Source organism: Capra hircus, chromosome 12, assembly GCF_001704415.2.
Source record: "Capra hircus breed San Clemente chromosome 12, ASM170441v1, whole genome shotgun sequence".
NCBI classification, from domain to species: domain Eukaryota; kingdom Metazoa; phylum Chordata; class Mammalia; order Artiodactyla; family Bovidae; genus Capra; species Capra hircus.
In genome coordinates this window covers 64,907,846-64,934,205 of record NC_030819.1, presented here as the reverse complement: position 1 = coordinate 64,934,205, position 26,360 = coordinate 64,907,846, and the positions used below count along the sequence as shown (strand labels likewise).

Genomic DNA, 26,360 nt, shown 5'->3' with positions numbered 1-26,360 from the left:
AAAAATTGGATTTGCCCAAGTCTAATAGTAATGCATTAACATGTCTTTTTTCTACCTGTAAAAGTAAAAATAATGAAATGTGCATTTCAAAATTCTATAGTTATAAGGGAAGTGTTTTAGTAAATATTCATCTAGAATTACTCCTTAATTCTGGATTCATTTTACTTAGATGGTTCATTTCTACATGATAGTAAGATTTCATATTGTGTTACAGATTCACACAATATACTTACTTTCTTTTAAAGTACTAATATTTTAATTTGCATTACAATTGTGAAAAAGTGCTTTGAAGATTATCTTCACAGGTTATACAAATAGTATAATCAACTTATAGACAATGGGTTTAGCATACATAAGAGAAAGACTTAGGAGGTTCTTTATAATTCAATCATGTATGTATTTATGGAATTGAATTCCTTCTTACATGCCCAGAACCATCCATTAACATGTAATCGACAGTCTGCTCTATGTAATTCTCCAAGCAAGAATACTGGAGTGGGTAGCCATTCCCTTCTCCATGACGTCTTCCCAACTCAGGGACTGATCTTGAGTCTCCTGTATGGCAGGCAGATTTCTTTACCATTGAGACACCAAGGAAGCCCATATTTGTTGGTAATCTCACTGATGATAAGTCTTACTGGTCAAAGTGTTTTTTTTAAGGGCTTATGTTAGCCATGCTTTCACTTGACTTTTTATTACTAAATTCTATAAAAATATAAAGATTAATGAGGTTTAATTTGTTATGAGAAATTGGTAGGAGGCTTCTGACAGTTTCAAATTTGAAGAGTTTCCAAGTGGAGACATGTAATTTTAATGTAGTTTGCCTGTTTTGTCTTGGAGTGTTAGTTTGATGTGTCCATTATAACAGGGCACAATACCATGGAGTGGTTTAGTGGAAATTAATTTTCCTAATGACTGCTTCTATTGAGTGAAAACAGAGTCATTTATTTATTTTTTGAAAATAGAAATAATGTTTTCATTTTTTTTTAAATTTTTTATTTTGTGCTGGAGTATAGCTGATTAGGGCTTCCAAGGTGGCACAGGTGGTAAAGAACACGCCTGCCAAGGCAGGAGATGTAAGAGACGAAGGCTCCATCTCTGGGTCAGAAGGATCCCTCTGAAGGAGGGCATGGTAACCCGCTCGAGTATTCTTGCCTGGAGAATCCCATGGACCGAGGAGCCTGGCAGACTACAGTCTGCAGCATAGCAGAGAGTTGAACACGACTGAAGTGACTTATACACACATAGCCAATTAACAATGGTGCATTTTGTATTGGGGCATAACCAATTAACAATGTTGTGATAGTTTCAGGTGAACAGTGAAGGGACTCAGTCATACACATACATGTATTCATTTTCCCCCAAACTTCCCTCCCATCCAAGCTGCCACATAACAGTGAGCAGCCTTCCCTGTGCTTACAGTAGGTCTTTGTTGGTTATGCATTTTAAACATAGCAGTGTGTATGTATCCATCCCAAACTCCCTAACTCTCCCTTTCCCCCATCCTACCTCCTCAGTTCAGTTCAGGTGCTCAGTCATGTCCAACTCTTTGCGACCCCATGGAGTGTAGCATGCCAGGCTTCCCTGTCCATCACCAACTCCCGGAACTTGCTCAAACTCATGTTCATCCAGTCAGTGATGCCACCCAGCCATCTCATCCTCTGTCTTCCCCTTCTCCTCCTGCCTTCAATCTTTCCCAGCATCAGGGCCTTTTCCAATGAATTGGTTCTTTGCATCAGGTGGCCAAAGTATTGGAATTTCAGCTTCAGCATCAGTCCTTCCAATGAATATTCAGGACTGATTTCATTTAGGATGGACTAGTTGGATCTCCTTGCAGTCCAAGGGACTGTCAAGAGTCTTCTCCAACACCACAGTTCAAAAGCATCAAAAGCATCCTTCCCCCTAGGCAACCATAACTTCATTCAGAGTAATTTGAGACTCTAAAGCCGAGCGTTTCTCCCCACTACCGAACAGTTTAATTCAAAATAATGACATTGTGATATCAGATCATTGGGCTGAAATTAGTCTGTCGGTGTAAAAACCACTTTATCCTTATTCAGTCTGTTTGTTTGTTATAGAATATTTGCAATCCTGCTGATCTTTGTGGACATGACCCTCATCATCAAAGATGTAATTTTCCTTAGTGGCACGATACATAGTTCTTTGGAATCTCGTTCAATTTCTTTTGCTATTGCTTTATTTTTTTTAATGGATATTTCTCTTCGAGTGTTTATAGAAGGGTAAGTTTTACTAGTTTTTTTAAAAACACATAGAACTATTTTGTACTATAAGAGGCATCCCCAAGTAATTAGCAGGTCAGTGCAACCAAATAAGCCCCTCTTTGTCAAAATAAATCTCTCTGAAGCATGGAGAAACAAGAGAAACAATAGTCCAAATCCCAGTTTCTACTAGATTTTGCTTTAATATTATGGTTGCCACTGGCACTCTAGTCTCCAAACCATGTATTCTAGATGGTTCCTTCAACAGATAAAGCTAAAGGGTTTGAAGAACAGGACCAAGCAGCTAGTATGTCTACATGCATATTATTAAGAGGAGCATAAATATTGGTAGCTTCACGAAGAGTGGACTGTAAATAGAAGCTGTCATTGTTCAGTCGCGTCTGACTCTTTGGGACTCCATGGACTTCAGTACGCCAGGCTTCCCTGTCCTTCACTATCTCCCGGAATTTGCTCAGATTCATGGCCATTGAGTCAGTGACGCTCTCTCTCTCTCTCATCCCCTGCCACCCTCTTCTCCTTTTAGCCTTCGATCTTTCCCAGCATCAGCTGACAGTGTATTAAATACCAGGTCGTAGATCACGAACAGGTCCCTACCTCAGCTGAAATAGAAACTTGTGGTAAGGTCCCCGAAGAGCTGAGGGACACACATCCCAGTATGGGGTAGTGCTCAGGAGAGAGGCAGCAACTGGCCTTCTTGGCCGCTGGCTTCCTGAGAAGGTGGGAATGCAGCCTCGGAGCTGCACTGCTGTGAAGTCAGGGACTCAGTTCCCCAGCCTCACTTCACCAGAACATTTGGTCCTCTCCAGCTGAACCCTCTGCCCTCAGATCTCTGGGCTTAGGGCAGTTGCCCACTCCCAGGTTACCCCCAGCCTAAAAAAGGCTACTCCAGCATTGCAAAAGGCTTTCTCTGGAGCCTCATTGCCCATGGCTGAAGGGGCCAGTGTTGGGGAGGGGGTTGCAGACACCAGAAGTTCCCCTTTGCCCAGAGGAGGCCTCACCAGCCCACTGGGATCCCACTGTGGGTACGAAGCCAGGGATGAGTCTGCTGGCCAAAGCAGTGGACATGTCTCCTTCTCACAGGCTTCTCTTGTGCCCTCTTCACAGTCCGCTTTTCTAGAGCTGTGACATGTTCAGCTTTCATTGCCTGATAGCTCAACCCACCATCTCATCTTTCTCTCCCACCTGTTGTGAAGATAGTGCTTGCCTCTTGTTCAGGGGTTTGGTTATACCTCTTACTGTATTTACTTTGCAATATGGATGCTTTTGTCATATGTAAATCTAAAATAATGAGTATGAATATTTTTTCTCTTAGTCTGGTAAATGTACTTTCAATCATTCATTAAAGCTGAATTAAGCAGGGGGGGGGGAATGAGTCAAATAAATTTATCCTCTTAAAATATCCTGATTTCTTTGGGGAAGCATCAGCTTGCATTTTTTGTTTGTTTTTATTATAGGATACAACCATATTTTTCTGATATATTTAACTCCTTAGATGCTGCCATTATTATTGTGACTCTACTGGTTGATATCGCTTATCTTTTTTATGACTTTACACTTGGTAAAATTTTCCCCAGGTAAGAAACATATGCTTTGTCCCTCAAAGTTTTTCTTATTAAAAAACTAGTATCTGTGATTTTCATTTTATGTAATCTTTTTTAAACTCTTAATGTGCTGATTCTGTTCTAAATATGCTACAAAATGAAATGTTTAGATAAATTTCCACATACTTGTAAACAAAAGGATGGTGGTGTTTAGGGGCCAGCAAAGGGTAGTACCTTCCACTGAATGAAGAAGTGGTGCCTCCAAAAAAAGAAACTGGGGACTTGGCCTCTTGTCCTAACTTGAACTTCCCACTAAGTTTCCACTTGTGTGTCAACCGCAGATTTCTCACATGTGAAATTCCTGGGTTTTTCCTGTAACCCAGAGAGGACTGGTTTGAGTTAATGCAAAATTTGAGTGACTTCCATGATGATTCTCTAAAAAGGAACAAATGGAACAGAGAATCAGGCGACTTGGGTGGCAGCACAGAAGTAGAATTTTTGCAGTATAGTTGACATGATGTGAACCGTGAACTTCCAGATGTTCAAGCTGGTTTTAGAAAAGGCAGAGGAACCTGAGATCAAATCGCCAACATCTGCTGGATGATGGAAAAAGCAAGAGAGTTCCAGAAAAACATCTATTTCTGCTTTATTGACTATGCCAAAGCCTTTACTGTGTGGATCACAATAAACTGTGGAAAATTCTGAAAGAGATGGGAATACCAGACCACCTGACCTGCCTCTTGAGAAACCTGTATGCAGGTCAGGAAGCAACAGTTAGAACTGGATATGGAATAAGACACTGGTTCCAAATAGGAAAAGGAGTACATCAAGGCTGTATATTGTCACCCTGCTTATTTAACTTCTATGCAGAGTACATCATGAGAAATGCTGGGCTGGAAGAAGCACAAGCTGGAATCAAGATTGCCAGGGGAAATATCGATAACCTCAGATATGCAGATGACACCACCCTTATGGCAGAAAGTAAAGAGGAACTAAAAAGCCTCTTGATGAAAGTGAAAGAGGAGAGTGGAAAAGTTGGCTTCAAGCTCACCATTCAGAAAACGAAGATCATGGCATCTGGTCCCATCACTTCATGGCAAATAGATGGGAAACAGTGGCTGACTTTATTTTTGGGGGACTCCAAAATCACTGCAGATGGTGATTACAGGCATGAAATTAAAAGATGCTTACTTCTTGGAAGGAAAGTTATGACCAACCTAGATAGCATATTCAAAAGCAGAGACATTACTTTGCCGACTAAGGTCTGTCTAGTCGAGGCTATGGTTTTTCCTGTGGTCATGTATGGATGTGAGAGTTGGACTGTGAAGAAAGCTGAGCGCCGAAGAATTGATGCTTTTGAACTGTGGTGTTGGAGAAGACTCTTGAGAGTCCCTTGGACTGCAAGGAGATCCAACCAGCCCATCCTAAAAGAGATCAGTCCTGGGTGTTCATTGGAAGGACTGATGCTAAAGCTGAAACTCCAATACTTTGGCCACCTCATGAGAAGAGTTGACTCATTGGAAAAGACCCTGATGCTGGGAGGGATTGGGGGCAGGAGTAGAAGGGGATGATAGAGGATGAGATGGCTGGATGGCATCACCAACTCGATGCACATGAGTTTGAGTGAGCTCCGGGAGTTGGTGATGGACAGGGAGGCCTGGCGTGCTGCAATTCATGGGGTCGCAAAGAGTTGGACACAACTGAACTGAACTGAACTGACATAATGTAAGCTGAGATGAAGTTAGAACTGTTAGGGATCAAACAAAAATGTGTGAGAGACCAATGGCTTTTTTCTTTTTCCTCCTCTTCTTTCTACTGTGGCAGCAAGAAAAAGAAGAAAAGTGTTCTGGGATGTGGCTGTTGGGTGACTCACTAGGCTTATTCCTGAGTCAAACAGTGTACTGCTCTTTTTGCACTCTGGCATCTAAGGACTTTCATTCAGGTCCCAACAAAATTTAATATGATAAGCTTTTGGCGATTTTCTTAAAATAGCCAAAGCCAGTGTAGTCCTTAGACAGGCAATGTCAGGATCAGTGAAGAGCTTATCAGAAATACAAGAACAGTACCACATCAGGGCCCACTCTCGACCTCCTGAATCAGTGTGTGTGCTCAAGTCAGAGAAGCACTCGCCCAAACCATCACTTCTGTGCCATCATGTCTCCTCCTGACGGTAGGAGACACACTTGGAAAGCAACTCAATCTGCTGCCTGTGTGATGCCTGTTCACAGCTCTAGTGAGCCCCTTTGCTCATGGGAGTGACAGAGATGAACAGGAATTCTCTTTTGATGGGAAAAAGATGGAAAAATGCTTGTCTTAAATCCACTGAAGTTAAACCTACACATTCTGAGAGTCTATCATGTGACTTTTTCTTTAAACCAGAGTTTTCTCAACCCAGCACTATTGATATTTTGATTTTTGAATTAAAAAAAATTTTTTTTAAACTTTTGACCATGTAGGTTAGTTCTCTAACCAGGAGTTGAACCCAAGCTCCCCTGCAGTGAAAACACAGTCTTAACCACTGAACTGCCAGGGAAGTCCAAGTATTGGAAGCTGTCCTATGCATCGGTATTGACCAGCATCCTTAGCCTCTACCCACTAGATGCAAGTAGCAACACCCCCCCTCCCCACACCCTCACCCACAGGCTGTTGTGACAACTAGAAATGTCTCTGAACATTGCCAAATATGCCTTGGGTGGGCAGGAGGGAAGCTGGGGTGGGGTGGAGGGTGTATGTAAAATTGCCCCTTGGTTAAGAAGCTGCTGCTCTAGACTTAGTCTATATTGACAAAATCCTCTGTTTCTAAAGCAAAACTGGATCTTTTAAATTTATTGTTAGGTTGAGAATTGTTTTACGACCTGTAAGACTTGTCATTCTGATAAGAGTTTTTCATCTGGCTTATCAAAAAAGACATCTTGAAATGCTGACCAGAAGGATGGTAAGTGGGCGAAATATGCTTACTTTTCAGAAAAAAATGTTTGTATTTTGGGAAATACTGTCTAGGGTGTAGATATCTATATATTGTTCTTTGTTTCTTTTTTAAAATATTGGTTTATATATTACAAGTGAATGACTGTTATAAACTCTTAGGTTTCAGGAAACAAACGGCGGTACAAGAAGGATGGATTTGACTTAGACCTCACTTATGTTACTGGTTTGTGAAGTTTATCTGTTGATTGCCCGTATTAACACCATATTTTTTTTGTGTGTGAGTAATTATATGTTTAGTTTTTGCCCTAAGCCATGTTCTTGCAAAGCATTCTTTGTCCATGAAGACTTACGCCACTATGGCAGTGACATATTTGGAGTGTAACCCTGACAATGGAAAACTCTTAATTTTCATCTCCAATCAGGGCTACTTGGTTATAGTATAGGAAGTTGCATGGGTTTTCAGCTGAAGCCATTTGTTTGGTTTAGAATTTATTAAGTGTTAGTAGTTATCCTTGGTCTCAAGGTTTTCAGAGAAACCTCTTCTCTCGCTGGAACCCTAGCGATGAGGTCATTGCTTTTAGGTCTCAGGTTTCTGAGTCAAGGGAACACTGGGAAACATCCCAGGAGTTCCTAACGTTGTTGGAGCCCAGATCTCTCATTTTCCTTTGGTGTTTAAGAAACCAATTCCAGCCACAGGGGGTGCTCCAGACTAAAGTTATTGCTTAATTCTTCAACCATTTGAACAGACAAATCTGTTGCTTAAGTCTTGAACCATTTGAGTCTTGGAAACATTAAGTGTAATGATCAAAATAGTGAATACTTTCATATGTTATGCTGATTATCCTGAGGGTTAGTTAGCTTTTTCTTTGGTCATTCTCAATCCTGAAAATTCTTTTCTATGGAAAAGGAGTCTGATTATATGTAAATTGAGTTCTCATATTGTTTCACATCTATAACATTTGTAATAGTGAATGTTTTGACTTCCAGAGCGTATTATTGCCATGTCATTCCCATCTTCTGGAAAGCAGTCTTTCTACAGGAATCCCATTAAGGTAAAGGTTTTTATCTAACAGAAGCTCACATTTCTCAGCAAACATAGACTCTGGAGTCATAAGATAACCTTGGCCCAGAGACAGCAGTACTCTCCTAAAAATGTACTCTTTTATATTAAAAAAAAATTTATCATGGGTTGTTATCTGTTAGCTTTTGCTGTGAATTGCCTAACAATTTATGAATTTATTGTTGAATTACCCCAAAACTTCAGTGACTTCCAACAGCAAACATTGACTTAGCTCATGATAACGTGGTTTGTAAATTTGAGTTGGGCTTAACTGGCTGGCTCTGCCAATCAGGAATTGGCTTCACTAATCTTGGCGGAGCTAACTTATGTATCTGTGGGCAGCACCTGGGCATCTGAGGATTGGCTAGTCTAAGATGGCATGCCTGGAAGCTCCATCTTGTTCTCATTCTCCAACAGGCTAGCTCAGGCTTGTTCGCATAAAGCAGTGGGAAGGACCTCGTTATTATCCAGTCAAAGAATGCTGAAACTCCAAAGGCCCAGGCGCCAAATTAGTGTAATGTGGCTTCTACCTCATTCTATTAGACAAGCCAGCTACAAACCCAGTTCAGATTCAGACAGACAACAGATACCATCTCTGTTGTATCTGTGGGGAATTGTGGCCATTTTTCATGGTCTGTCATGGGGGAAAGATGGAGAATTAACTAGAAATGTCTGTTCTTAGGTTGAGATCCTAAATTACAGTGGATACATACTGCTTCAGGTTCTATAGGTTAAATAAATTAAGTTCAAACATCAAATGATGTTTACTATGAAATTCTAGTTAAAAGTAATTGTTTGAGAAGTTTTCATATGTGTGTGGATGTGTATGCATGCTTGCTCAGTTGCTTCAGTCATGTCCAGCTCTTTGCAACCTCATGGAGAATAGTCCACTGGGCTCCTCTGTGCTTGGGATTCTCCAGACAAGAATACTAGAGTGGGTTGCCATGCCTTCCTCTAGGGGATCTTCTTGACCCAGGGACTGAACATGTGTCTCTGCGTTGCAGGCAGATTCTTTACCCTCTGGGCCACCTGGGAAGCCCTGTGCATGTGTACACATTAGTGTATATCCATTTGTTATATCTCAGTAAAATGTAATTATGTATGTATATGTGTGTATATCTATATATCAGTGTACCTATATACACGCGGGTATGTTTTTATACTTTGAGGCAAACAAAGATTGTAAATTGTACTAACCTTAAATGTGTATCTTGGTTAAAATTATATATAGGTATGTATGCATGTAACCAACACCCCTATCGAAATGTGGAACACTTGTTGCTCTTTTTCAGTCAATACCCTGACATACTGAAGGTAATTCCAGTTCTCACTTCTGTCACAACAGATTAGTTCTACTTTTTCTTAAATTTCACATAAATGAAATCATATACTGTAGCTTTTTATGCTTACAATAAATTCCATGAGATTTGTCCAGTATTATTGTGGGTACGGTAATATAATAGTTGTACATATAATTATATAAAGTACAGTTCTTTCTAAATAGCATAACATTAATATTTATTACTTCTGGAATATTGATTGGAAGCCCAAGCATCCAGTTTACTTACAGAAATTATACAATTATACATTGCTTCACAAAAGCAGCCAACACATCACATTCTAAAAATTCAGAAAATTCAAAATTCTAAATACCAAGAGGTGCATCTGAAGAAATAGATATAAATTTTGCAGCCAGTAATTTTAACGCAGAAGTTGTACACATCTCATGACTTTAAATCTGTGAATATGATATTCAGTCATTTAGCTCAAGTCCATCATCAAAGTAATTTATTAATTTTTCCTGTATACTTGTGTTTCATACATTAATATTTGCATACTCTGGAATATGTTAGAAAGAAATGTATAACATTCACAAATGTGCAGAAAAGCAAGCAAAAACTGTAAACCTGCCCAGTTTGTCTGAAATAATCTCATGTCAGCTTCATAAGCATATTCCTTCTACAAAACAGTAAGCTAATGTTTGAACACTATTTCTAAGGTAAAGCACATTTTCTTACAAATAATGAAGTCTTTTTCTCACCACAAAAGTGTACAAAAAGAATTTTAGTTTGAATAGATCTCTCAGAATGTGTTTAACTTCATAATTTCAACAGGCTTAAGGTTTCCAAGCATTAACAAGGATCAGATTTTAAATTACTTAGAGGAGAATCTGTCTTGAAAAATGTTACTCCTTTGTTACCAACTAGAAAAAGTATCCAATTCATATCTTATCAGTTCAGTTCAGTCCCTCAGTCATGTCTGACTCTTTGCAACCCCATGGACTGCAGCACACCAGACCTCCCTGTCCATCACCAACTCCTGGAGCTTGCTCAAACTCATGTCCATCAAGTCGGTGATGCCATCCAACCATCTAGTTCTCTGTCATCCCCTTCTCCTCCTGCCTTCAATCTTTGCTAGCATCAGTGTCTTTTCCAACGAGTCAACTCTTCGCATCAGGTGGCGAAAGTATTGAAGTTTCAGCTTCAGCATGGTATCTTATAGAAACAGAAAACACAGCATTTCCCCCTCAGAATAATGTGTGTAAATGATATATATTATATATACTGTATATCATAAATTAGATAATATACAGTTGTATATTATATATTGATATATTAAAATAATATTTCTCTTAAAATCATATCTATTTGAATAAAATCTACATTATAGTATATACTCAGTTCAGTTCTGGTGCTCAGTCGTGTCCAACTCTTTGTGACCCCATGGACTGCAGCATACCAGGCCTCCCTGTGCATCACCAACTCCCAGAGTTCACTCAAACTCATGTCCATTGAGTCGGTGAATACATCCAAGCATCTCATCCTCTGTCATACCCTTCTCCTCCCGCCTTCAATCTTTCTCAGAATCAGGGTGTTTTTCAATGAGTGAGTTCTTTGCATCAGGTGGCCAAAGTATTGGAGTTTCAGCTTCAGCATCAGTCCTTCCAATGAACACTCAGGACTGATCTCCTTTAGGATGGACTGGTTGGATCTCCTAAATATATGTTAACATATATAAAATTAATATATTAAATATATATCATGTTATATAGTATATAATTATGTATCACATATAAATATATATCAATTTTATGTAACAATATTCCATCTATAAATATTTACATATATAGTATACATTTCAACTCTTATAGAAACAAAAATATAACAGTTCCCCCTTTATAATAATATATGTATATTTATATATGATTTATTATGTATACTATATAATATAAAATTATAAACTTAAATAATAGTTTTTATATTATATGATATAATTGTCATTTATATAATATACAAATATACATATATTCTGAATATATTAATATATGTAATACTATCAGTATATACAAATTTATAATTTATATATTATATAATATGAAATTATATAATAAACTATACATAGTTCTTTCTAATATTCTGTTATATATAATATATATCATATTTATTTTATATGCTATGCATGATCTTACATATATATATAACATATAATATGTTACACATAAATATGCGCTTCCCTGGTGGCTCAAATGGTAAAGAATCTGCCTGCAGTGCAGGAGACCTCAGTTCGATCCCCAGGTTAGAAAGATTACCTAGAGAAGGGCATGACAATCCATTCCAGTATTCTTGCCTGGAGAATTCCATGGACAGAGGAGTCTGGCAGGCTGTAGTCCATGAGGTCCCAAAGAGTTGGACATGACTGAACAGCTAACACTTATACTTTTTCACACATAAATATACATATATTATTCTAAGGAAGAAAATTTTTTATTTTTGTATTTCTGTAAGAGATGAACATATATGTAATTTATATTATAAATAAAAATTGTATATAACTACCATGAAGCACTTTAACTCATATGGTAAATGTGACTGTGGTAACTATGGTTACCATATGGTGACTACAACTGAAATATAAAAACTGCCAGAGCTGTCAGAAGACTGGAAGCTTTTTTGTATATGTATTATCTGAACACAATACTCTCCAAAAGAATTAAGGACTGTAATTATTACTTTCCAGTTTAAACACTCTAATTCTAAACTTAAAAAAATCTAAAAACGAGTTGCTGATTTAACCAGATCCTTTCCCACCTTCCAAAAAGTATTTAGTAAGCAGGACCCAGTAGAGCTGATATTCATAGTTTTCTACATGAATAACTCTTTCAGAATTTATCCCATGAAGTACTTTATGACCTCCTTTTCTTGTAAAACTAAAACTCCATTTGTTTACATAAAAATTTCAAAGAATGTAAAACTAGAACTGAGTGTGGTCTCCTGAAAGGCTCTAAAGAGTCTTGTTCCGTTGGCTCATCAGTGACTTCTGTGACTTCACAGCCATTTCCTGTGGATGATCTGAGAGGGCCTCTCCAGTTCTGTTGGCGTTGGATCCTCCTAGTTCTTCTATCTCATGACAATTGGAATCCTACTTGTAGGGCCTCTATTCTCACTATCTGCAGAATCTTAGTCTTTTTCATCCTGAGACAGAGGAGATTCTTCTATTGATTATTTTCCACAGAAGTCTCTTCATTTATAGTTAGTTCAGCTCAGTCGCGTCAGACTCTTTGCGACCCCATGAATCACAGCACGCCAGACCTCCCTGTCCATCACCAATTCCCGGAGTTCACTCAGATTCACGTCCATCGAGTCAGTGATGCCATCCAGCCATCTCATCCTCTGTTGTCCCCTTCTCCTCCTGGCCCCACTCCCTCCCAGCATCAGAGTCTTTTCTAATGAGTCAACTCTTTGCATGAGGCGGCCAAAGTACTGGAGTTTCAGCTTTAGCATCATTCCTTCCAAAGAAATCCCCGGGTTGATCACCTTTAGGATGGACTGGTTGAATCTCCTTGCAGTCCAAGGAACTCTCAAGAGTCTTCTCCAATGCCACAGTTCAAAAGCATCAATTCTTTGGCGCTCAGCCTTCTTCACAGTCCAACTCTCACATCCATACCTGACCACAGGAAAAACCATAGCCTCGACTAGACGGACCTTAGTTGGGAAAGTAATGTCTCTGCTTTTGAATATGCTATCTAGGTTGGTCATAACTTTTCTTCCAAGGAGTAAGTGTCTTTTAATTTCATGGCTGCAATCACCATCTGCAGTGATTTTGGAGCCCCCCAAAAATAAAGTCTGACACTGTTTCCACTGTTTCCCCATCTATTTCCCATGAAGTGATGGGACCGGATGCCATGATCTTCGTTTTCTGAATGTTGAGCTTGAAGCCAACTTTTTACTCTCCTTTTTCACTTTCATCAAGGGGCTTTTTAGTTCCTCTTCACTTTCTGCCATAAAGGTGGTGTCATCTGCATATCTGAGGTTATTGATATTTCTCTTGGCAATCTTGATTCCAGCTTGTGCTTCATCCAGCCCAGCGTTTCTCAAGATGTACTCTGCATATAAGTTAAATAAGCAGGGTGACAATATACAGTCTTGACGTACTCCTTTTCCTATTTGGAACCAGTCTGTTGTTCCATGTCCAGTTCTAACTGTTGCTTCCTGACCTGCATATAGGTTTCTCAAGAGGCAGGTCAGGTGGTCTGGTATTCCCATCTCTTTCTTCCACAGTTTATTGTGATCCACACAGTCAAAGGCTTTGGCATAGTCAATAAAGCAGAAATAGATGTTTTTCTGGAACTCTCTTGCTTTTTTCATGATCCAGAGGATGTCGGCGATTTGATCTCTGGTTCCTCTGCCTTTTCTAAAACTAGCTTGAACATCTGGAAGTTCACGGTTTACCTATTGCTGAAGCCTGGCTTGAAGAATTTTGAGCATTACTAGAGTGTGAGATGAGGGCAATTGTGCGGTAGTTTGAGCATTCTTTGGCATTGCCTTTCTTTGGGATTGGAATTAAAACCGACCTTTTCCAGTTCTCTTGGGTTTCTCTTACCTTGGACGTGGGTTATCTCTTCATGGCTGCTCCAGCAAAGTGCAGCCGCTGCTCCTTACCTTGGACGAGGGGTATCTCCTCATGGCCGCCCCTCCTGACCTTGAACATGGAATAGGTCCTCTCGGCTCTCCTGCGCCCGCGCGGCCACTGCTCCTTGGACGTGGGGTTGTTCCTCCCGGCCGCCGCCCCTGACCTCGGTCGTGGGCTAGCTCCTCTCGGCCCCCCCGAGGTAGGACATGGAGTGCCTCCTCTCGGCTGCTCTTCCGTGGTCGCGCCCCTGACCTTCGGCAAGGGATAGCTCCTCTCGGCCACGCTTCTGTGCCGTCCGTCACTCATTTATAGTTAAGGCATCATCAGATTCTTTTTCTTGATTTTTTTTTTCTGTTGGTGTTGTTTAAGACTCTCTTCTTCTTCATCCGCTTTGTCTTTATTTTTAGATGGAGCTGGTTCTTCTGTCTCTTTTGCCGTAACATGTCCCTATAACATGTCCCTGGAAGTTTCTTGGCCATCTCTGACATCGTTTTCTTTGTCATACTTGAGTATTTTTTTAACCTCATGCCCCTCAGCTTCCAGACCATCTTCATTTGGAAGTTTATTTTCTATACGGCTTACTGAGGAATCCTTTGATCCAGATGTCAGTCACTGTGATCTTCGTCTTCATCATGCTGTAAGTTGGTCAAAACTTTTGCTGACTGTGCTCTCAGGCAAACCCTTACTACTTCCTCCTTCCCTCTGTTCCACTCCTATTCTTTCTCCTCTCTCTCTCTCTTTCTAATAAGTTTCAGGAGTACAACATTATAATTCTACATCTGTATACACTACAAAGTGATCACTGCCATAAGTCTAGTTGCTATCTATTGCCATAACAGTTGACCCTCGTTGCTTATTTCAGGCACACCCCAAACCCCTTCCCCTCTGGTAACCAGGTAATCTGTTCTCTGTATCCATGCTTGGTTTCGTCCTCTTTTGTGTGTTCATTTTATTTTTTTAGATTTCACATGTGAATGAAATCATATGCTGTTTGTCTTTCTCTGCCTGACCATTTCACTTAGCATAATGCTTGCAGGGTCCATCCATGTTGCTGCAAATGATGGACTTCATTTATGACTGAATAGGAGTGTGTGCGTGTGTGTGTGTACACGTGTGCTTGTGTGTATCACATCTTTATTCATCCATCGATGGACATTGTTGTTGTTTCCATATCTTGGCCATTGTTAATAATGCTGCAGTGAATGGTGCATGTATCTTTTGGAATTAGTGTTTTTTGTGTTCTTTGGGTATATACCCATAAATGGAATAGCTGGGATCATATGGTAGTTCTAGTCTTAATTTTGGGGGGGAATCTCTATGCTTTTTTCCATAGAAGTTACTTCAATTTACAGTCCTACCAATAGTGTTGAAGGATTCCCTTTTCTCTACATCCTCTCTTAACATTTTTTATTACTTATTTTTGATAATAGCTATTCTAACAGGTGTTAGGTTATATCTTGATGCGCATTTCCCTATGGATTAGTGATGTTGAACATTTTTTCATGTGCTTGATGGTCATCTGTATATCTTCTTTGAAAAACTGTTCAGATCCTCTACCTATTTTTTATTGTTTTCTTTATTTATTTTTAATTTTTCCTGTTTTTTTTCACTTAACTGACTTTATTATATATTTTTTACAGTATTGTATTGGTTTTGCCATACATTGACATGAATCTGCCACAGGTGTACATGTGTTCCCCATCCTGAACCCTCCTGCCATGTCCCTCCCCATCCCATCCCTCTGGATCATCCCAGTGCACCAGCCTCGAGCACCCTGTATCATGCAATGAACTTGGACTGGAGATTTGTTTCACATATGATAATATACATGTTTCAATTCCATTCTCCCAAATCTTCCCACCCTCATCCTCTCCCACAGAGTCCAAAAGACAGTTCTATATATCTGTGTCTCTTTTGCTGTCTCACATACAGGGTTATCGTTACCATCTTTCTAAATTCCATATAGATGCGTTAGTATACTGTATTGGTGTTTTTCCTTCTGGCTTACTTCACTCTGTATAATAGACTCCAGTTTCATCCACCTCATTAGAACTGATTCAAATGTATTCTTTTTAATGGCCAAGTAACACTCCATTGTGTATATGTACCACACTTTCTTATCCATTCATCTGCTGATGGACATCTAGGTTGCTTCCATGTCCTGGCTATTATAAACAGTGCTGTGATGAACATTGGGGTACACGTGTCTCTTTCAATTCTGGTTTCCTTGGTGTGTATGCCCAGCAGTGGGATTGCTGGGTCGTATGGCAGTTCTATTTCCAGTTTTTTAAGGAATCTCCACAATGTTCTCTATAGTGGCTGTACTTGTTTGCATTGCCACCAACAGTGTAAGAAGGTTCCTTTTTCTCCACACCCTCTCCAGCATTTATTGCTTGTAGACTTTGTTTATTTTTAAATTGTATAGTTCTTAAATTTTGTATATTAACCCTTTACTGGATATATGAATTGCAGATACCTTCAGCCATTCAGTTAGACTCCCTTTTTGTTTTGGTAATAGTCTCTATCACTGTACAGGAGTTTTTTAGTTTGACTTGGCCCCATTTGTTTATATTGGCTTGTTTCCCTTGCCTTTGGAGTCAGATCCACAAAAACATCGCTAAGACCAACATCAGGGAAGTTAACAGCCATTTTTTCTTCTAGGAATTTTATGTTTTTGCATCTTACATTCAAGTCTTTAATCCTTTTTGAGTTAATTTTTGTGTGTAATGTGAGATAATGGCTGCATGTGGCTGTCTAGTTTTCTCAGCACTGTATGTTAACGAGACCATCCTTTCTGTATATTCTTTGCTCCTTTATCATAAGTTAATTATCCATATGGGGCTTCCCAGGTGGTGCTAGTGGTAAAGAACCCACCTGCCAGTGCATGAGACTTAAGTGATGATGCAGGTTTGATCCCTGGTTCAGGGATCAAAGTTCCCCTAGAGAAGATCCTCTACCCATTTTTAATTGTTTTTCTTTTTTTTTTTTTAAGTTGCATAGTTATTCATATATGTGTGGATTTATTTCTGGGCCCTCGATTCTGTTCCATTGATCTATGTGTCTGTTTTTGTGCCAGTACCACACTGTTCTGATGACTTCAACTTTGTATTAATAGTCTAAAATCAGGGAGCATGATAAAATCAGGGAGCAATAAAGCTCTAGCTTTGTTCTTCTTCCTGAAGATTGGCTTTTGGGATTCTTTTGTGGTTCCATACAAAGTTTAGGCTTCCCTGGTGGCTCAGAGGTTAAAGCGTCTGCCTGCAATGTGGGTTTGATCCCTGGGTCAGGAAGATTCCCTGGAGAAGGAAATGGCAACCCACTCCAGTACTCTTGCCTGGAGAATCCCATGGATGGAGGAGCCGGCTACAGTCCACGGGGTCGCAAAGAGTCAGACACGACTGAGTGACTTCACTTACTTACTTACAAAGTTTAGAACAAATTACAATTCCTTAAAGCTCATTAACCATCTAATTTCCTTATCTGGTAGCTTTAAACAATCTGTATTTATAGTAAAGGCTAATGTGAGTATAAAAGTACAACTTTGTGGGCTATTTCAAAACTCACAAAGGGTTTAGATATAACTTGGAATGCATTTTATTCATTGACTCTCCCCTAAAAGGTGCTAAGTGAGGGACAAGTGAATGAAAGGTAATAATCGTTCTAGGTTAGTAGGAGGGAAAGGTTTATGTTGGTGCACCATGGACATGTATAAGATGTGTGTCCATCTTTTTTAGGAAGTTGTGCGGTTCCTGGACACGAAGCACCCAAACCACTATCAAGTCTATAACCTCTGCAGTACGTATAAGACTCCATGTTTTGCTCCTATGATAGAAAACAGGTCACTGCGTGCAAGAAGATGATTTAGTTTTTACATTTCATTTAATCATAAGTATTTGGTGGTAGGAAGTGAATTTTTTAAAATCTCCATCTTATGCTGGCCCTATTTAGTAGGAAAAGAAAGCTCAACAGCACAACATACCCTGTGAGGGAGGCAGGAGACTGGAGGCAGAGACATTTTAGAAAGAGTCAGCTCTTGCGGTGGTAGGTTTAGGAAAATTTTTCTGTTTTTCCTGCCAGCTTGTGTTTGGAAGACAATTCAACAATTGCATGCTCTAACCCACGAGGGATGAAGTGTGAGGAGACCAGGGCCCTGCATGGAAAAAATAAATCCAAATCCTTGTAGAAAACAGATTATATCCCAGTTTCACCTCTTCCTATATAGTAAATGGATATTTTTCAGGAGGCAAATGTCTATTCTGGTGGCCACATTTGCTTCTGCCCTGTGTAACGCTATGATAAAGTAATGAGTAGCCTGCTAGAAAATTACAAGTAAGAAGGACCTACTGTATCGAACACGGAACTCTGCTCAATGTTATATGGCAGCCTGGATGGAGGGGTGTTTAGGAGAGAATGGATACATGTATATGTATGGCTGAGTCCCTTCGCTGTTCACCTGAAACTATCAGAGCTTTGTTAATTGGCTATACCGCAATACAAAATGAAAAGGTGTTTGTAAAAAGAAAATTAAAAGTAAGGCAAACCAAAAGTAAAACAAACCAAATAATTTGGGCTTATGTTACTCAAGATGGAGAAAGCACTTATGTTTCTGAGACCCTTTTGGAGCAGCAGGAGCCAGTCAGAAATCTCTTTTTAAAAGTAGACAAGGAGTCTCTAAAAAGTATAACTTACTCACACCTTGCTTATTTGCTATGTTAATTAGAGTTAGTGATATGACCTATGCATCATTTATTTCAGGTGAAAGAGCTTATGATCCTAAGTACTTCCATCATAGGGTCCATCGATACTTGATTGATGATCACAACGTCCCCTCTCTGAGGTATGTTTGATGCCAAATTGACTAACAGAAGAGGGTCAGATACATAGGGCTTGGTTTTCTTTGGAAGCATTTTAATTCAACCCAAAATATTTCATTTGAAATCAGTGAGATGGTGGCGTTCTCCATGGAAGTGAGGGAGTGGATGGCCCAAGACAAGGACAATATCATAGTGGTTCACTGTAAAGGAGGAAAAGGTAAAGACCTTCTTCTTTTTATTTCTCTTTTTCTAAAGAAATTTGAAACATTTAATAAGGGACATCAACAAGATATGTACTGCTATGAACCAGGAATAATTGCTGTTGACATTTTTAAAAATTAGCTTCAAGAGTGAAGGAAGAATGTATGATTATGGCTGATTTGAGTTGTTGCACTACAGAAACTAACACAACACTGTAAAGCAATTTTCCTCCAATTAAAAAATAAATTAGATTAAAAAATAAAAAGACTGCAGGAAGAGAAGGAAAGAGGAAGGAGAGGAAAGACGTCAGCTTACACAAATTCATCCAAAGACAAAAAAAAGAGTAAGCGCAACTTAATTTTAGTTTATGAAGCCAAAGTCTGAAAACTAAAGCTACTCTTACCCATGACATGGATAGAAAAATTCTTAAGAAAATATTAAGAAACCAGCAATTTATTAAAAAATACTACAGCGCAACAAAATTGTGTCTATTCCAGGAATTCAAGGTTAGTTTACTATCAGTCCATGTAATCAACCAGATTAATAAAGCTAAAAAATCATATTATTTTAAAGATACAGAAAAAGTTTCTGATAAAATTCAACATTCATTCATTATAAAAACTCTTAGCAGATTAAAGGAATGCCTTAATGTGGTAAAAAACACACACCCGCTAAAGTAATTGGTGAGCTATTGAAAGCTTTTCCTTTGAGAGTAGGCGAACAAGGGTGCCTGTGATCATCACTACTAATTCAACACCGTACCAAAGGTTCTAGCCAGTGCTAAAGAAAAAAAAGATTGAAAAGGACAAAACATAGTTCCTTATTTTCACACAATATAATCTTGTGCAATAAAATGCAAAAGAATTTACAGATAAGTTATCAGAATTAATGAAGATTTTAGTGAAGCTTCATCACACAGGTTTTTATATGTACTCATTATTATTTAGTTCAGAATATTTTCTAATTTCCATTGTGTTTGTTTCTTTAGCCTCATGGGTTATATAGAAATATACTGTATTTTCAAACATGAGGATTTTGTAATTGTCTTCTAGTTACTGATTTCTGTCTATATTGCATTGTGGTAAGAGAACATATGTATTTTTTCAGTTCTTTGAAATTTGTCTCAGTTCAGTTCAGTCGCTCAGTCGTGTCCAGCTCTTTGCAACCCCATGAACCGCAGCATGCCAGGCCTCCCTGTCCATCACCAATTCCCGGAGTCTACCCAAACCCATGTCCATTGAGTCAGTGATGCCATCCAACCATCTCATCGTCCATCGTCCCCTTCTCCTCCTGCCCTCAATCTTTCCCAGCACCAGGGTCTTTTCCAATGAGTCAGCTCTTCACCAGCTGGCCAAAGTATTGGAGTTTCAGCTTCAACATCAGCCCTTCCAGTGAACACCCAGGACTGATCTCCTTTAAGATGGACTGGTTGGATCTCCTTGCAGTGCAAGGAGTTCAGAAGTCCAACCACAGTTCAAAAGCATCAATTCTTTGGCGCTCAACCTTCTTCACAGTCCAACTCTCACATCCATACATGACCACTGGAAAAACCGTAGCCTTGACTAGATGGACCTTTGTTGACAAACTGATGCCTCTGCTTTTTAATATGCTGTCTAGGTTGGTTATAACTTTCCTTCCAAGGAGTAAGCATCTTTTAATTTCATGCCTGCAATCACCATCTGCAGTGATTTTGGAGCCCAGAAAAATAAGGTCAGCCACTGTTTCCCCATCTATTTCCCATGAAGTGATGGGACCGGATGCCATGATCTTAGTTTTCTGAATGTTGAGCTTTAAGCCAACTTTTTCACTCTCCTCTTTCACTTTCATCAAGAGGCTTTTTAGTTCTTCACTTTCTGCCATAAGAGTGGTGTCATCTGCATATCTGAGGTTATTGATACTTCTCCTGGCAATCTTGATTCCAGCTTGTGCTTCCTCCAGCCCAGAGTTTCTCATGATGTACTCTGCATAGAAGTTAAATAAGCAGGGTAACAATATACAGCCTTGATGTACTCCTTTTCCTACTTGGAACCAGTCCATTGTTCCATGTCCAGTTCTAATTGTTGCTTCCTGACCTGCATATAGGTTTCTCAAGAGGCAGGTCAGGTGGTCTGGTATTCCCATCTCTTTCAGAATTTTCCACAGTTTATTGTGATCCACACAGTCAAAGGCTTTGGCATAATCAACAAAGCAGAAATAGATGTTTTTCTGAAACTCTCTTGCTTCTTCAATGATCCAGCAGATGTTGTTAATTTGATCTCAGTTTCCTCTGCCTTTTCTAAAACCAACTTTATGGCCCAGAATTTGGTCAATTTTATCAAATGTTTTCTCTGCACTTGAAAAATAAGTGTATTATGCATTGTTCTGAACAGGGTTCAATATGTACCCATTAGGTTGTTTGTTCATTGTTTTATTCACATATTCTATATCTTTACTGATATTTTGATTGAATTTTTTGCTTCTTTCCACCCCCACCATTTGCTTGGAAGTCATATACTCTTTTTATATTCCTTAGTAATTACTCTAAAGATTTCAACCTACATCCTTTATTTAGCCATGAGTTTGTTGGGGGGTTTTGTTTGCTTGTTTGTTCTTTTAGTGTTGACCTTGTATCTTCCTGAACGCTTGTCATCAGTTTTAGGAGTTAGCCTATAGAGTTACTTGGATTTTTCTAGTCTTCAAATAGTTTGTTTCTTCTTTTTTTATTCATATACGTTTTGTTTCTTTTTCTTACCTTACAACACTGGCTGAGCCATGTAGCACAGTGTTAAATAGAAACAGCCAATAGTGACATTTTGTTTAGTCCCTGACTTTAGAAGGAATGTTATCATTTCATCATTAATATGGTAAACCTGGCACATATTTTGGTAGATTCTTTTCATCATACTTAAAGGGGAAAAACTTTTGTCCATAGCAAAATTTTAGTGAATACACACCTGTGTTTTGAGTTAAAATACTGAAAACAAATGTGAAGCATTTTAATGATTCCTTGCTTGGAGGAGAGGGCGGCATCTCCGTCTATGGCAGAGTGTGTGTGCTTATCCATAGCCACCAGGACATGGATCTACAAAAGTTGGTTTTGTTTTTCTTTTTTCAAATGGGACTATATAATGGTTGTGGAGACTCATAGATGTCCAACAAATTTGAAATGTTAACCTAGAGAGAGCCAGGTTGTTAATGGTCAGTAGCCTTCTTTGGAAGTTATTGGCTTAGAGTAGTGTTTTTCAAACTATGGATTGGAAAATAAATTTAAACATTCATTTTTTGAAGGACAGAATAGAAAATAAAGTCTATCTCAAGGTAAAAGGTTAAGTTTGGAATTACATAAAATAAGTTCAGCATACGCTAGCTAAGACAAAAGTCATAGGTCATTGTAGAAATAATAGAAGCAACATACTTTTCAGCTCACACTTTGTGTGCCTGGACAAAAAGCATGAGACTTTGAGCTTGAAATGACATGAAATCAAGTTTTCTTTAAAATGGTACGGGGATGAAAGCATATATGTGGAATCTAGAAATGGTATAGATGAGGTTATTTGCAAAGCAAAAATAGAGGCACGGACCTAGAGAACCAGTGTGCGGATACAAGGTGGGTAAGGGTGGGTGGAATTGGGAGGAACTGGGAGAACTGACATATACACACTATTGATACTACGTGTAAAATAGACAGCTGATGGGAACTTACTGTATGGCACAAGCAACTCTCCTTAATGCTCTGTGGTGACCTAAATGGGAGGGAAATCCAAAGGGGGGCTATATGTGTACGTTTTGCTGGGTCACTTTGCTGGGCAGTAGAAGCTAACACTACATTGTAAAGCAACTATACCCCAATAAAAATTAATTAATAATAAAGTAAGATGCTACAGGAAGGGCATAGAAAGAAGGAGGGGGAGAAGGATGAGGGAAGAAAAGAAACAAGTAAAACAATGAATCGTTATGGACTCTGGGGCACAGGTGTATGCGGGCTTATTACGCTGGTCTTCCTATTTTAATGTATGCTTTACAATACAATAACTCTAGCTGAAATAGGAGTGGGTATTACGAATGCTAAGTGGTGGTTTGGGTTCTGTCCATCTTTTATCTTTTATCGCTTCTTTTATTTACATTAGGAGAGAAACAGGGTGTGTAATTAGCTCTTAATCAGTGGGCATCACTTTAGCTTTAGAGTCCTAGAGCAGAGCCTGTTACTGCAGTCCCCAGGGGTCATGGTTCAAGAACAACGTTCACGTGCACACGTGTGCACACAACACAGAGCTCTAGGCAGACCCTCAGAACAAGCAGTGTCCCAGCTCCAGCTATCTCTGAACTGAAATATTTGGAACCTGTACTTTTGGCATGAAAGAAAAATCAATCCACAATGAGCTCTTTCAATACTCTGGAGAGTAGTTTTATATCAAGTGCTCTCAGGAACAATGGTTCATGGACTAACTTCTTTTCTAGGAAGAACTGGAACTATGATCTGTGCCTACCTCCTTGCCAGTGAGATATTTGCCACCGCGGAGGTATGAAAGATGCTCCTATAAACTCTGTCTTAGGCTTATTGAGTTTGCTAGCTTTGCAAGCTCATGGGTAGGATGTTAGGATGATTCCTGAAGTCATGGTGTGTGTGCGTTGTTCAGTCGCTAAGTTGTATCTGACTCTTTGCACCCCATGAACTGCCTCACGCCAGTCTTCACTGTCCCTCACTATCTCCCGGAGTTTGCTCAAACTCATGTCCATTGAGTCACTGTACTTCATGGAATTGTTATTGGAGAGGTGGTTTTAGAACACCTGGCTTGGATACTTTCTTGTTTAATTGGCACTGGTTGGTAACTGACCTCAGTGCCTCTTCCTCTGGACTGGGATGAGGGTAAAGTTGCTGAGATGCTCACCCTGGGCACAAAATTTAAGGGAATGCCAAAAATCTCAGTAATTAGGATCAATAATCTTCTAACGCAATATTTTTTAAAAAATCAAAATTAATGCACCCACATTCATCATGAGTACAATGTCAATATTTTGATTAAAGACAGGACCCACTAGAAGAAGGGTTAATGTGAAGTGAGTAAGGTTGAGTTATGCAAGTACAAAAAACCTCAGCAATCCAGAAACTTGACATGCCACCCCCAGACCCACCCCTGCTCTGATAGAATCCCACCAACTCCTGGCTTTCTGCTTTCCTCACAAGAATAAGAAGATGGGTTAGGGAAATTTTGTAAAGGACCTTGAACATCCTTGGAAGTGCTCAGTAGGTAAAAGTCTTCATTTTCCAACCCAGAACAAAAGCTCCCCTAGACATTACTATCTTTGCACAATCAATAGCTGTGGGGTCTTGTGCCCTCTGGGAATTTCTGAGAAGACAGGATGGGTTGCTGCTGTGTCTTAAAGCACGGATCTCATTCTCTTTTTTCTGCCGTGATCTTACGGAGAAGGGCATGCTCCCAGCATCTCTGGGCCTCTTTTGGTCTGCCGCCCAGATAAGAGAAGCTGAGGGTTATGCTCTGGGTCCAGGGCTCTGATTCCACCCTCCTCTTTGCTTCTAATTTGAGACGTACAGGTTAGGACAATGGATACTCTAGGACAGTGTTTTTCACACTGTGGATCAGAGTTTATCAGTGAGTTGTGAAATCAACTCATTGGGTTGTGACTTGCAACCAAATCTACGTATAAGATGGGATAGATTAGAAAAGGTGAGTATTGTTTTGTGAAACTTTTGTTTCAGTTGTGTGTTCATGAGAGAGTGTGTGTGCATCTCCCAGGTTTATGGAAATAGATTGTAGCTTTGAAAATGAAAAGTCTGAGGACTTTCCTAATGGTCCAGTGGTTAAGATGCCGCATTTCCAGCATAGACGGCACAGGTTCAATCCCTGGCCAGGGAAGTAAGAGCCCACGTGGTGTGCGGCCGAAAAAAGGAAAAGAAAAGTTTGAAAGCCATTGGTCTGAACCCCTGGATAGAGCCAGAGGTCAGTGTTCAGGCCTGTGCTGTCTTTGACTGACCAGTTACATACATCTCCAAGGCAGGTCACTGGATTTTCTTTTGGTCCTAATCTTCTTCTTGTAAAATAGTAAGAAAGGAAGAAGGACCAGATTATCTCTGAAGTTTCCCAGCTCTAAAAGTCCCTGTCTTTATGAATCTTTGAATGAGAGTAGGCCTTGATGTGTTTCTTTGTTCTGTTATTTTGGGTAGCCTCTGCCCAGAGACCGCTGACCTTAGGAAATCGCATGTCCTTAGAAACTTTCTAATGCCTTCTACAGGAAAGGAAAGTGCAGATGGCCCATGACTGGACTGTCCCCTCTTTTATAGGACAGCCTGTATTATTTTGGAGAACGGCGAACAGACAAATCCACTAGCAGTAAGTTTCAGGGAGTAGAGACTCCTTCTCAGGTAAGTGTCCTTTCTTTAAAAGGGGTCGCTCTGGGTAATTAGGTTAAGACGGGCACCTATTTCTTTTGTTTTGTTTTCTTTCTTTTTAATAATTTTTGGCTGCTCCGGGTCGTTGCTGCGTGCAGACTTTCTCTAGCTGCGTTGCCTGGGCTTCTTACTGTGATGGTTTCTTTTATTGCAAAGCACAGGCTCTAGGCCCTTGGGCTTCAGTAGTTGCGGCTCTCCGGCGTGTGTGTGGCGGTAATTCTCAGACACCATCCCCTCCTGGCCCTGCTTTGCGGGTCATTCCATGCACTACACACATTTCACCCATCCCTGACTGAAGAGCTTGACTGGCCCTTTCCAATGAAGAGCATGGTGGTTAATTTTACTAATATTTCCCAATGAGTGGGGAAGAGCCTGCGAACTTTTCTGTACAGCTGATTCCATCCAGAACTGTTCAACTTCTAGAAGAAAAGCTCAAGCGGAGCGCTTGTGAGTGACTTGCCATAGGAGGACTAGGCTGAGAGAATCTGCAGGGCTTTGCTGCAAAAATGGGATTGGGGAAATGGCCAGTGGGGAACTGCTTGCTGACTGGGACTGGAGAAGAATACGTATGTGCTGCTGGCCTGGGGGCGGGGGGCGGTCCTCCCCCTGAGTTTTTACATCTTCCCTTCTCTTATCCGAAGAGCTGCTCCTTCTCCCTGCAGGGCACAAACCTTCCTGTAACTCAGCCACCACAAAGCTCCTACCCTCTTACATTTGCGGTTAACTGCATCTTGCTGTGATACTGTCGTAGCTATTTTGCTGGTTCTGGTTAGTTGCTCTTGGTCCCAGCTGCCTCTCAGGACACCAGGCCCCTTTCTTGTTCCTGCTGCATTGCTTTTAGTTCAGTATTTTCCCCCTTAAGGTCGATATACAGCCATGAGACGACAGTGCCTTCTCTAATGGCCCCCAGTCAATGTTTCCTTCAGCCATGACTTTCCTTAAAAAAAATCGGGGATACTGACTTTAGAATTTTCACCTCCCTTGAAATTGAGACCTCTGTTGTTTTGCAGAACAGATTCGTTGGATATTTTGCAATGGTGAAAAATATCTACAATTTGACTCTTCCTCCAATAAAAAAACTCACGATCAAAAAAATCGTGATTTATTCAATTCATGGTAAGTGCTGAATGCATAATTGGAGAAATGGGCAGGAGGGCCAGTGTTCTTACTGTTTGGGAGGGTTTTCTCACAGTTATATACACAGACAGTCCCAACTGATAGCTGTTAGTGGAGCCTCACATACGAGTTCCTCCCCCTGGAATTGCCCATTAGCCCTGT

General features: G+C 39.9%; 1 protein-coding gene across 3 annotated transcripts in view; it reads left to right on the top strand.

Annotated features, from left to right (window-relative positions):
- LOC102184634 (phosphatidylinositol 3,4,5-trisphosphate 3-phosphatase TPTE2-like) overlaps window positions 2,194-26,360 on the top strand; it is a 39,372-nt gene continuing 15,205 nt past the window's right edge. For 2 of the 3 annotated variants that reach the window (XM_013968293.2, XM_013968292.2), the window contains exons 1-11: window positions 2,194-2,240; window positions 3,695-3,814; window positions 6,617-6,716; window positions 6,869-6,932; window positions 7,697-7,761; window positions 17,414-17,474; window positions 18,435-18,516; window positions 18,622-18,710; window positions 23,132-23,193; window positions 24,975-25,055; window positions 26,093-26,198. In XM_013968293.2, the coding sequence (XP_013823747.1) occupies window positions 2,209-2,240; window positions 3,695-3,814; window positions 6,617-6,716; window positions 6,869-6,932; window positions 7,697-7,761; window positions 17,414-17,474; window positions 18,435-18,516; window positions 18,622-18,710; window positions 23,132-23,193; window positions 24,975-25,055; window positions 26,093-26,198 (862 nt within the window). In that variant the 5' untranslated portion in view covers window positions 2,194-2,208. The remainder of the gene's footprint in view (window positions 2,241-3,694; window positions 3,815-6,616; window positions 6,717-6,868; window positions 6,933-7,696; window positions 7,762-17,413; window positions 17,475-18,434; window positions 18,517-18,621; window positions 18,711-23,131; window positions 23,194-24,974; window positions 25,056-26,092; window positions 26,199-26,360) is intronic. The other variant, XM_013968294.2, reaches the window with a different exon arrangement.